Source organism: Anomaloglossus baeobatrachus, chromosome 2 (assembly GCF_048569485.1).
Source record: "Anomaloglossus baeobatrachus isolate aAnoBae1 chromosome 2, aAnoBae1.hap1, whole genome shotgun sequence".
NCBI lineage: Eukaryota > Metazoa > Chordata > Amphibia > Anura > Aromobatidae > Anomaloglossus > Anomaloglossus baeobatrachus.
Window position 1 is genome coordinate 11,552,434 of NC_134354.1, and position 12,949 is coordinate 11,565,382.

The 12,949-nt window shown below is 51.3% G+C and overlaps 1 protein-coding gene across 2 annotated transcripts in view; it reads right to left on the reverse strand.

Moving 5' to 3' along the window:
• Positions 1–12,949, reverse strand: part of CFAP44 (cilia and flagella associated protein 44) — a 160,351-nt gene that overhangs the window by 87,808 nt on the left and 59,594 nt on the right. For both annotated transcript variants that reach the window (XM_075334873.1, XM_075334872.1), the window contains exons 23-26: positions 10,357–10,550; positions 8,688–8,850; positions 7,071–7,248; positions 6,408–6,902 (exon numbers count right to left, since the gene is read on the reverse strand). In XM_075334873.1, the coding sequence (XP_075190988.1) occupies positions 6,408–6,902; positions 7,071–7,248; positions 8,688–8,850; positions 10,357–10,550 (1,030 nt within the window). The remainder of the gene's footprint in view (positions 1–6,407; positions 6,903–7,070; positions 7,249–8,687; positions 8,851–10,356; positions 10,551–12,949) is intronic.

Here is a 12,949-nt window from a genome sequence, read left to right on the forward strand (position 1 = left end):
TTGGTGCAAAAGCAAGAAGGAGGAAAAAAATTATAAACTGGTTTAAAGTAAATTCAATCCGAAGGAATATCGGAGAACTGAAACCATTCAACATGAACAACATGTGTACACAAAAAAACAGGGGCGGGTGCTGGGTCTCCCAATTGGAGCTAGAAGAAAAGGAATTTACGGTAAGTAAACAAAATTCCCTTCTTCTTTGTCGCTCCATTGGGAGACCCAGACAATTGGGACGTCCAAAAGCAGTCCCTGGGTGGGTAAATAATACCTCATAATAGAGCCGTAACGGCTCCGTCCTACAGGTGGGCAACCGCCGCCTGAAGGACTCGCCTACCTAGGCTGGCATCCGCCGAAGCATAGGTATGCACCTGATAGTGTTTCGTGAAAGTGTGCAGGCTCGACCAGGTAGCCGCCTGACACACCTGTTGAGCCGTAGCCTGGTGCCTCAAAGCCCAGGACGCACCCACGGCTCTGGTAGAATGGGCCTTCAGCCCTGAGGGAACCGGAAGCCCAGCAGAACGGTAAGCTTCGAGAATTGGTTCCTTGATCCACCGAGCCAGGGTTGATTTCGAAGCCTGTGACCCTTTACGCTGGCCAGCGACAAGGACAAAGAGTGCATCCGAGCGGCGCAGGGGTGCCGTACGAGAAATGTAGAGTTTGAGTGCTCTCACCAGATCTAACAAGTGCAAATCCTTTTCACATTGGTGAATTGGATGAGGGCAAAAAGAGGGTAAGGAGATATCCTGATTGAGATGAAAAGGGGATACCACCTTAGGTAAAAATTCCGGAACCGGGTGCAGAACCACCTTGTCCTGGTGAAACACCAGGAAAGGGGCTTTGCATGACAATGCTGCTAGCTCAGACACTCTCCGAAGTGAAGTGACTGCTACTAGGAAAACCACTTTCTGCGAAAGGCGTGCGAGAGAAATATCCCTTATTAGCTCGAACGGTGGTTTCTGAAGAACCATCAGCACCCTGTTCAGATCCCAGGGTTCCAACGGACGTTTGTAAGGAGGGACGATGTGACAAACCCCCTGCAGGAACGTGCGTACCTGTGGAAGTCTGGCCAAGCGCTTCTGAAAAAAAAAAAAAAAAACACAGAGAGCGCAGAGACTTGTCCCTTAAGGGAGCCAAGCGACAAACCCTTTTCCAATCCGGACTGAAGAAAGGACAGAAAAGTGGGCAAGGCAAATGGCCAGGGAGAAAGACCCTGATCAGAGCACCATGACAGGAATATTTTCCACGTCCTGTGGTAGATCTTGGCGGACGTTGGTTTCCTAGCCTGTCTCATAGTGGCAATGACCTCTTGAGATAATCCTGAAGACGCTAAGATCCAGGACTCAATGGCCACACAGTCAGGTTCAGGGCCGCAGAATTCAGATGGAAAAGCGGCCCTTGAGACAGCAAGTCTGGTCGGTCTGGTAGTGCCCACGGTTGGCCGACCGTGAGATGCCACCAATCCGGGTACCACGACCTCCTCGGCCAGTCTGGAGCGACGAGGATGGCGCGGCGGCAGTCGGTCCTGATCTTGCGTAACACTCTGGGCAACAGTGCCAGCGGAGGAAACACATAAGGGAGTTGAAACTGCGACCAATCCTGAACTAAGGCGTCTGCCGCCAGAGCTCTGTGATCGTGAGAACGTGCCATGAATGCCGTGACCTTGTTGTTGTGCCGGGACGCCATTAGGTCGACGTCCGGCATCCCCCAGCGGCAACAGATATCCTGAAACACGTCCAGGTAAAGGGACCATTCCCCTGCGTCCATGCCCTGGCGACTGAGAAAATCTGCTTCCCAGTTTTCCACGCCCGGGATGTGAACTGCGGAGATGGTGGAGGCCGTGGCTTCCACCCACATCAAAATCCGCCGGACCTCCTGGAAGGCTTGCCGACTGCGTGTTCCTCATTGGTGGTTGATGTAAGCCACCGCTGTGGAGTTGTCCGACTGAATTCGGATCTGCTTGCCTTCCAGCCACTGCTGGAACGCTTTTAGGGCTAGATACACTGCCCTGATCTCCAGAGCATTGATCTGAAGTGAGAACTCTTGCCGAGTCCACGTACCCTGAGCCCTGTGGTGGAGAAAAAACTGCTCCCCACCCTGACAGACTCGCGTCCGTCGTGACCACCGCCCAGGATGGGGGTAGGAAGGATTTCCCCTTCGATAATGAAGTGGGATGAAGCCACCACCGAAGGGAAGCTTTGGTTGCCTGAGAGAGGGAGACGTTCCTGTCGAGGGACGTCGGCTTCCTGTCCCATTTGCGTAGGATGTCCCAATGAAGAGGACGCAGGAGAAACTGCGCGAACGGGACTGCCTCCATTGCTGCCACCATCTTCCCCAGGAAGTGCATGAGGCGCCTCAAGGGGTGTGATTGACCTTGAAGGAGAGATTGCACCCCCGTCTGCAGTGAGCGCTGCTTGTTCAGCGGAAGCTTCACTATCGCTGAGAGGGTATGAAACTCCATGCCAAGATATGCCAGCGATTGGGCCGGTGTCAGATTTGACTTTGGAAAATTGATGATCCACCCGAAACTCTGGAGAGTCTCCAGAGTCGCGGTGAGGCTGTGCTGGCATGCCTCTTGAGAGGGAGCCTTGACCAGCAGATCGTCTAAGTAAGGGATCACCGAGTGACCCTGAGAGTGGAGGACCGCAACTACTGCAGCCATGGCCTTGGTGAAAACCCGTGGGGCTGTCGCCAGGCCGAACGGCAGTGCCACGAACTGCAGGTGTTCGTCTCCTATGGCGAAGCGCAGGAAGCGCTGATGCTCTGGAGCAATCGGTACGTGGAGATAAGCATCTTTGATATCGATCAATGCAAGGAAATCTCCTTGGGACATTGAGGCGATGACGGAGTGGAGGGATTCCATCCGGAACCGCCTGGTCTTTACGTGTTTGTTGAGCAGTTTTAGGTCCAGGACAGGACGGAAAGACCCGTCCTTCTTTGGAACCACAAACAGGTTGGAGTAAAAACCGTGACCCTGTTGCTGAAGAGGAACAGGGACCACCACTCCTTCTGTCTTCAGAGTGCCCAGCGCCTGCAGAAGAGCATCGGCTCGCTCGGGAGGCGGAGATGTTCTGAAAAATCGAGTCGGAGGACGAGAGCCGAACTCTATTCTGTAACCGTGAGACAGAATGTCTCTGACTTAGACCGCCATGGATCGGAGTTCCTCTGATCCTTCTGAGGCCTTTTGTACGAGGAGAATTGGGACCTGCCCGCACCCCGAAAGGACCGAAACCTCGACTGTCCCCTCCTCTGTTGGGGTAATTTTGGTTTGGCCTGGGGTAAGGATGTTTCCTTTCCCATGGATTGTTTGATGATTTCATCCAGCCTCTCACCAAACAAACGGTCGCCAGAAAATGGCAAACCGGTTAAGCACTTTTTGGAAGCCGAATCTGCCTTCCATTCCCGTAGCCACAAGGCTCTGCGTATTGCCACCGAATTGTCGGCTGCAACCGCCGTAGGCTCGCAGAGTCCAGGACAGCATTAATAGCGTAGGACGCAAATGCCGACGTTTGAGAAGTTATGGACGCCACTTGCGGCGCAGACGTACGTGTGAGTGCGTCAATTTGCGCTTGACCCGCTGCAATAGCTTGGAGTGCCCATACGGCTGCGAATGCTGGAGCAAAAGACGCGCCGATAGCTTGATAGATGGATTTCAACCAGAGCTCCATCTGTCTGTCAGTGGCATCCTTGAGTGAAGCCCCATCTTCAACAGCAACTATGGATCTAGCCGCCAGTCTGGAGATTGGAGGATCCACCTTGGGACACTGAGTCCCGCCCTAGACCACGTCCGGGGGGAAGGGATAACGTGTATCCTAGGCTGACTCCTCCACTGGAGGAGCCGAGGGAGAAATATCCAACATTTGATGTATGGACGCGATAAGATCATTCACTATGGCGTCACCATCAGGAGTATCAAGGTTGAGAGCGGCCTCAGGATCCGAATCCTGATCAGCTACCTCCGCTTCATCATACAGAGAGTCCCCCTTCTGAGACCCTGAACAATGTGATGAGGTCGAGGGGATTTCCCAGCGAGCTCGCTTAGGCGGTCTGGGGCTGCGGTCCGTGTCAGAGACCTCACCCTGGGATCTATGAGACACCCCGGGGGAACATTGTTGTTCCAACTGAGGGGGACCAGGGGGCAATGATTCCACAGTGCCCCTGGTTTGAGATGCCGGCCTGGACTGCAAAGCTTCTAGAATCTTAGCTATAGTTTCAGAAAGTCTGTCAGTAAAAACTGCAAACTCCGTCCCTGTCACCTGGACAGTGTTAGCTGGTGGTTCCCCCTGGGCCCCCCTTAGCAGAGGCTCTGGCTGAGCAAGTGCCACAGGGGCCGAGCAGTGCACACAATGAGGGTCAGTGGAACCTGCCGGTAGCGAGGTCGTACATGCGGCGCAGGCAGCATAGTAAGCCTGTGTTTTGGCACCCCTGCCTCTTGTGGGTGCCATGCTGTTTCTCCCCTGAGCAACACAATAGGGTATATAGCCAGAAATCCACCGTGCACCATACAGTGTAAAGTATAGCCTATAAACATATAATCTATAATTACACTTCAGCACAAGTGGGGCCAGCACCTCAGGTGCTGATTACCGCCCGCTTAAAGCGGTTGTGTGGCCACCAGCATCCCTGCCTGGGTCCCCCAGAGCTTGTCTCCCCTCTGCAGCGTCAGGGGAGCTGACAGGAATGGCTGCCGGCGTCCTGAGGAGAGGAGGGAGCCGTGGGCGTGACCCAGAAAGTGCGGGAACTGGTGCCCCACTGTGCACAGTGAGGGGGGTGGAGTATGCAAAGCATGCTCCAGCCCTCAGTGCTGCCGTCCTGTACAGCGTCCCGCCCTTCACCTGACTGGCAGGGCTGGGGGCGGGAAGAAAAAGAGACTAGGCCGCAAAAGCCGGGGACTCGAGTTATCAGCGCGGCCGCCGTATAAGCGCGGTCGGCGCGGAAGTCCCCGGCGCACTAACAGTCCCAGCCGCGCCACAGTGATAACAATGGCAGCGGCGGTCAGCGCGGCAGTCCCCATACACTAACACACTCAGCGACGCTGCAGTGTGTAATGGCACAAACGCAGTCAGCGCCGCGGTCCCCGGTGCACTAGCACACCCAGCAATGCTGGAGTGTTGCTGTGCGCGGTCCCCACGGTGACACAGAGTACCTCAAAGTAGCAGGGCCATGTCCCTGAACGATACTCGGCTCCTATCCAGCAAGTCCTCAGGAGCTGTGGATGGAGCACGGTCTCATGTGCCTGGAGACCGATAGGATCCCACTTCACCCAGAGCCCTAAGGGGGATGGGGAAGGAAAACAGCATGTGGGCTCCAGCCTCCGTACCCGCAATGGATACCTCAACCTTAACAACACCGCCGACAAAAGTGGGGTGAGAAGGGAGCATGCTGGGGGCCCTGTTATGGGCCCTCTTTTCTTCCATCCGACATAGTCAGCAGCTGCTGCTGACTAAGCTGTGGAGCTATGCGTGCATGTCTGCCTCCTTCGCACAAAGCAAAAAACTGAGGAGCCCGTGGGAGCACGGGGGGTGTATACGCAGAAGGGGAGGGGCTTTACACTTTTAGTGTAATACTTTGTGCGGCCTCCGGAGGCATAGCCTATACACCCAATTGTCTGGGTCTCCCAATGGAGCGACAAAGAAAAGGTGAACTATGATTGCAGCTCTGGAGTATAATATTAGTAAGATAAATAATATCAAATATTTATACAGTCATACAACTTTTTATGCAGTAACAAGCAGAACAACTAGGATTACAGCTCTGGAGTATAATACTGGTAAGATAAATAATATATTTATAAAGTGACCCAACTTTTTATGTAGTAACAAGCAGAAGAACCTTGACTCCTGCTATGAAGTACAACACAGGTAAGATAAGTAATGTCAAATATTTGTAAAATGTTCAAACTTTTTATGTAGTAACAATCAGCAGAACAGTGATTGCAGCTCTGGAGTATAATATTGGTACGATAAATAATACATTTATAGAGTGATACAATTTTTTATGTAGTTACAAGCAGACCTATGATTGCAGCTCTGGAGTATAATAGTGGCAAAATAAATAATATATTTATAGAGTGATCTCAATTTTAATGTAGTAACAAGCAGCAGAATCGTGATTACAGCTCTGAAGTATAATACAGGTAAGATAAGTAATGTAAAATATTTATAAAGTGATCCAACTTTTCATGCAGTAACAATCAACAGAACAGTGATTGCAGCTCTGGAGGATAATTCTGGTAAGTTATGTAATATAAATCCTTTATAATGTAGATGGGGCCCCTAAATACTACAGCTGTAGAGATTGTTAATGTAAGTGGATCAGCTTTCTACGCGAGTGCTTGGTATTACTGCGCTCCATATTTCATGGTGCTTGCTGTAGTTACGCCATCACTCCTCCCGTGTGCCCCCCGTTGTTACCTGATTGATGAGGTCTTCCTGTAGGTATATATTCTTCACCTCTTCTCTCTGCGCGGCCTCTTTCTCCAGGTCGGACATCTCTGTACTTTGTAGCTGGCGTCTGTGGGAAGATGCCGTACGGTGCGACCTCACGGTGCTGGTGGTGGATGGTCGGGAATGTATCTCCGATTGCTTTTCTGCCGTTTGCTGCTTTCCTCCAAAACCGCCGAATCCCCCGAAGCCCCCTTGCTCCGCCGCCGGTCGCGCCTGGACCCGGTTCTCTTGCTCCTGCTGGAATCTGCGGAGAGTTTCGCCGTCGTACTGGAACTTCTTCTCGGGCGTCTCGTCGGGCAGCAGTGACGGGACCCTCGGGATGGGAAGGTGTTTGGATGGGTCCAATAATTCCTGGATCGATCTCACTTCTTGGACCAAACTCTTCATGGTCTCGATGGTCTCAATCTTGAGTTTCCGGAGCTTCATGATGGAGCGGTTCATGGATGATTTATGTTCATGTATCTATAGAAAGCAACACGTCAGGGATAAGCGGAGCTTACAATGCGGATCAGCATCTCCGGCACCAGAACCAATAATGCCAGTGCGGACCTCACCCGGTCATCATGGACCTCTGCAACAATACATCACCCCCCCCCCAGCGCTATATGTGTGGTGTATAGTCAGGCGTACCATGCTCTCTAACAGCGCCAGCTCATTCCTCTTGCGCTCGGCGTTCACCCGCATGTGCTCCGGGACGGTGTAATCCTTTGCGGTTTTCAGCTTGAAGTCTCCCATGTTCTCTTTGGCATTTTTAATGGCGAGGACGTCTGCAGGGTCCTCATAGTCCTCGCTGGGCTTAGTCTTGTACCTAAGAAGAAATCAGTTGTGAGTAGTGATAGGTGGACACACAGATAACTGGGACCGGGACCTAGTTTACTAATGGGAGGCGGATCTAGACACCTCCCATTAGTAATCCAGGGCTTAGTGGCAGCTGTGAGCTGTTATTAACCCATTAAGATGAGCCTGGTAAAGTGTTGGGATTGTTGCATCGAATTGATGCAACAATTCTGGGTGGCTGCAGGCTGCTATTTTTAGGCTGGGGGGGGGCAATAAGCATGGGTCGCCCCAGCCTGATTATACCAGCCCCTAGCTGTTGGGCTTTATCATTGCTGGATATCAAAAATCTTATTTTAATACACAGCTGGGGGCTGCAGCATGTAGCCAGGGGCTTTATCTGTGCTGGTATCAATAGATGGGGGGACCTTACACTGTGACCCATTACACTTTGAGCTGTTATTAACCCATTAGGATGAGCCTGGTAAAGTGTTGGGATTGTTGCATTTAATTGATGCAACAATTCTGGGTGGCTGCAGGCTGCTATTTTTAGGCTGGGGGGGCCCAATAAGCATGGGTCGTCCCAGCCTGAGAATACCAGCCCCCAGCTGTCGGGCTGTATCATTGCTGGATATGAAAAATATTATTTTGATACACAGCTGGGGGCTGCAGCATGTAGCCAATGGCTTTATCTGTGCTGGTATCAATAGATGGGGGGACCTTACGCCAATTTTTATTTATTTTTATACCACGATAGTGACCCGCAGACAGCGTGTGTGATTGGTTGATTCAGATGCTGCCACTCAAGCTGAGGGTGCATCTGACTGCAACCAATCACACACGCCGGGACTACCAGTGGGTGGGGAAAGCAAGTGCATATGGATTGGTGCTAATGACCGGCCGCGGGAGCAGTTACAGCCGCGCCGAAGACTCTCTAAGTCTGAAGTGCTTGCTTCATTCTTATTTTTTCTTTTTTTTAATTTGCCGAGTGCAAGACCCGGATCATTAGCCGGAGTTCCCTGAGAATTCCGGGCCCGGGTGCGACACTAGGGTGCGTTTGATACTGCACGGATCCGGACTTTTACAGTCTGGGTCCGCCCATCACTAGTGGTGAGTGCAGTGATCCCGGATATAATATACTCAGCGGTGTGTGCAGTGATCCTGGATATAATATACTCAGCGGTGTGTGCGGTGATACTGGATATAGTATACTCAGCGGTGTGTGCGGTGATACTGGATATAGTATACTCAGCGGTGTGTGCGGTGATACTGGATATAGTATACTCAGCGGTGTGTGCGGTGATACTGGATATAGTATACTCAGCGGTGTCTGCGGTCATACTGGATATAGTATACTCAGCGGTGTGTGCGGTGATACTGGATATAGTATACTCAGCGGTGTCTGCGGTCATACTGGATATAGTATACTCAGCGGTGTGTGTGGTGATCCTGGATATTACTTTTACCACTTACAGCTCGTCCCATTCCTGTTTCCTCTGTAAGATTTTGGACTTTGCCTTTTCTGCCTTCTCGATGATTTTCCGGACTCTTTCCATGCGTCCTTCCATGCGTCTTCCCACCCACTGCTGTCTTTGCTTCTGTATCACTGCACTGAGGTCATCTCCTCCTGTAGCAGCTGTAAAAAGATGGGACACAAGTAGTGATGAGAAATCTTGGACTGTAAAAGTCTGGATCCATGAGGGTTACCTAGTATACATGCTCTGATCCCGGGCCCGGAGTTCTCATGGAAGTCAATGTAACTATCCTTATCAAGCCACTTGGGTAATTAAAAAAATAAATAAAGAAATGTAATAAGTATAAAATGCATGTGGCTTTGATGCAGCAGAGACGTAATTCAGTTTATTTGCGGTCACAGCTGGAGGTTCCCACTATACCCCAGCTTTGACCGCAGGTAAACTGACCTCAGGTAACCTCATTAAACTCAGTGACCTCACCTCAGGTGAGCTGAGTTCACAGACCTGCATCTCCCGGCTGAAAAACATTTTTTTTTGCCAAGAGATGCAGATTTGGTGATGAAATTTATACACCATATTCCTGCACCAAATCTACACCACCTGGCAAAAAAAAAAAAAACAACAAAAAATCGCATCAAACCGCATGCGCTATGATGCGTTTTTTGTTTGTTTGCCAGGAGATGCATATTGGGTGCAGGAATATGGTGTATAAATTTCAGAACCAAATCTACATCTCTTGGCAAAAATTACTTTTTTTCTATCAGGAGATGCAGGTCTGTGAACTCAGTTCATCTGAGGGGAGGTCACTGAGTTTAATGAGGTTACCTGAGGTCAGGTTACCTGCAGTCACAGGTGGTGTACATCGGAACCTCCAGCTGTAACTGCAAATAAACTGAGTGATGTCACTGCTCATCGCTGCAGCTCAGTCAGTCTCCGCCTGAACCCACAGCGTGTGGACATGTTCTGTGTCCAAGCGCTATGATTTCAGTATGTATGTAACAGAGCCGGAATTCTCATGGGAGCTAGTGGGGATTATGTCAGGACTGGGTGTTTGGGGTTAATAAAGGGGTGAAAGAGGGTGTTTTTTTTGTATATTATTTCAAATAAAGGATTTTTTAGGTGTTTGTGTTTATTTCTTTTCATCTATAGATTAGTAATAGGGGATATCATAGACACCTCCCATTACTAATCTAGGGCTTAGAGGCAGCTGTGAGCTGACATTAACACCTTATTACCCCGACTGCCACCGCACCAGGTAAATAGGGATGTGACAATCCTGGATGGCTGCAGGCTGCTATTTTTAGGCTGGGGGGGCCAATAACCATGTGTTTCCCCAGCCTGAGAATACCAGACCCCAGCTGTTGGCTTTATCATGACTGGGCATCAAAATTGGGGGGACCGCATGCCAACTTTTTAAATAATTTTTTTTTTTTTTTTTTAAAAAAAGCCGCATGTGGTTCCTTTTATTTTGATACACAGCCAATATAAGCGCACGGCTGGGGGTTGGTAATCTACCCAATATCAGATCCCCGCAGTAATCTCCTGTGTGATCACTCTCCTGTCCCGTCTCTCCAGCAGATCACATATTATTCCTACATTGCTTTCCTCTCATCTTGCCGGACGTCAGATCTTCCCTCCTTATTTCTCTGTAGTACGGGGGTTCTCACCGGAGTCTGGGATGTCTTTGGGGCCATCGCTCTCTGTCTGGTACACGTCGTATCGGGTCATCCTTCTCTTTCCCATCTTCCCCTTCACCTTGTAGTAGTTGTCGGAGAGCGTCAGCAGCCGGTATGTGGACACTTCGTGCTCGGTGTTGATGGCACGGACGATCACGGTGTCACATTCCACCTTATCCCGGAATCTGATGAGGAAAAGTCCAATATCAGAGATACAGTGTATACAATGGTGCTACGTCAGATCTGTGGAAGGCCAACGCTGTGTGCCAGATCTGCGGGGGTCCGACGCTGTGTGTCAGATCTGCGGGGGTCCAACGCTGTGTGCCAGATCTGCGGGGGTCCAACGCTGTGTGCCAGATCTGCGGGGTCCAACGCTGTGTGCCAGATCTGCGGGGTTCCGATGCTGTGTGTCAGATCTGCGGGTGTCCGACGCTGTGTGTCAGATCTGCGGGGGTCCGACGCTGTGTGCCAGATCTGCGGGGGTCCGACGCTGTGTGCCAGATCTGCGGGGGTCCGACGCTGTGTGCCAGATCTGAGGGGGTCCGACGCTGTGTGTCAGATCTGCGGGAGTCCGACGCTGTGTGTCAGATCTGCGGGGGTCCGACGCTGTGTGCCAGATCTGCGGGGGTCCGACGCTGTGTGCCAGATCTGCGGGGGTCCGACGCTGTGTGCCAGATCTGAGGGGGTCCGACGCTGTGTGTCAGATCTGCGGGAGTCCGACGCTGTGTGCCAGATCTGCGGGGGTCCGACGCTGTGTGCCAGATCTGCGGGGGTCCGACGCTGTGTATCAGATCTGCGGGGGTCCGACGCTGTGTGTCAGATCTGCGGGAGTCCGACACTGAATGTCAGATCTATGGGGTCCGACACTGAACGTCAGATCTATGGGGTCCGACACTGCACGTCAGATCTGAGGGGGTCTGACACTGCACGTCAGATCTGCGGGGGTCCGACACTGCACGTCAGATCTGCAGGAGTTCAACACTACACGTCAAATCTGCGGGGGTCCGACGCTGCACGTCAGATCTATGGGGGTCCGACGCTGCACATCAGATCTGCGGGAGTCCGATGCTGTATGTGAGATTTATGGGGGTCCGATGCTGTACGTGAGATCTGCAGGGGTCCGACGCTGTATGTCAGATCTGCGGGACTCCGACGCTGTGTGTGTCAGATCTGCCACTTCTACCCTAATTGTCTCTCCAGGACTGGAGACAAACTGTAGTGCAGCGCCACCCATTGGAAGTAGCGATCCTAAAAGTTAAATGTGGATTTTTAACAATCCTTTACATATAACTTAGGATATGTATGCCAGATCAGAATCCCAATTTGCAGACACGGTGTTTCGGGGTGCTTGCCCCTCGTCAGTGCAAATTATGGGGTGTCTGATCTGGCTCATGGCTTCTACCATAGAAATGAAGGGAATTTTGTTTACTTACCGTAAATTCCTTTTCTTCTAGCTCCTATTGGGAGACCCAGACAATTGGGGTGTATATCTTCTGCCTCCGGAGGCCACACAAACTATTACACTTTAAAAAGTGTAACCCCTCCCCTCTGCTATACACCCTCCCGTGCATCACGGGCCCATCAGTTTTGGTGCCAAAGCAGGAAGGAGGAAACTTATAAATTGGTCTAAGGTAAATTCAATCCGAAGGATGTTCGGAGAACTGAAGACCATGAACCAAAAGAACAATTCAACATGAACAACATGTGTACACAAAAGAACAACAGCCCGAAGGGAACAGGGGCGGGTGCTGGGTCTCCCAATAGGAGCTAGAAGAAAAGGAATTTACGGTAAGTAAACAAAATTCCCTTCTTCTTTGTCGCTCCATTGGGAGACCCAGACAATTGGGATGTCCAAAAGCAATCCCTGGGTGGGTAAAAGAATACCTCGATAAAAAGAGCCGAAAAACGGCCCCCTCTTACAGGTGGGCAACTGCCGCCTGAAGGAGTCGCCTACCTAGGCTGGCATCTGCCGAATCATCGGCATGCACCTGATAGTGTTTCGTGAAAGTGTGCAGACTCGACCAGGTAGCCGCCTGACACACCTGCCGAGCCGTAGCCTGGTGTCGCAATGCCCAGGACACCGACGGCTCTTGTAGAATGGGCCTTCAGCCCTGCAGGAATCGGAAGCCTAAAAGAACGGTAGGCTTCAAGAATCGGTTCCTTGATCCACCGAGCCAAGGTTGACTTGAAAACCTGAAATCCCTTACTCTGGCCCGCGATAAGGACAAGAGCGCATCAGACCGGCGCAGGGGCGCCGTGCGAGAAATGTAGAGCCGGAGTGCTCTCACCAGATCTAATAAATGCAAATCCTTTTCACATTGGTGAACTGGATGCGGACCCAAAGAGGGTAAGACGATATCCTGATTGAGATGAAACGGGGATACCTTACGGAGAAAGTCCGGGACCGGACGTAGAACCACCCTATCCTGGTGAAACACCAGGAAGGGGGCTTTGCATGACAGCGCTGCTAGCTGAGACACTCTTCTGAGTGATGTGACTGCCACTAGGAAGGCCACCCTTTGCGAAAGGCGAGATAGAGAGATCCCGCATCGGCTCGAAAAGTGGCTTCTGAAGAGTCGTCAGC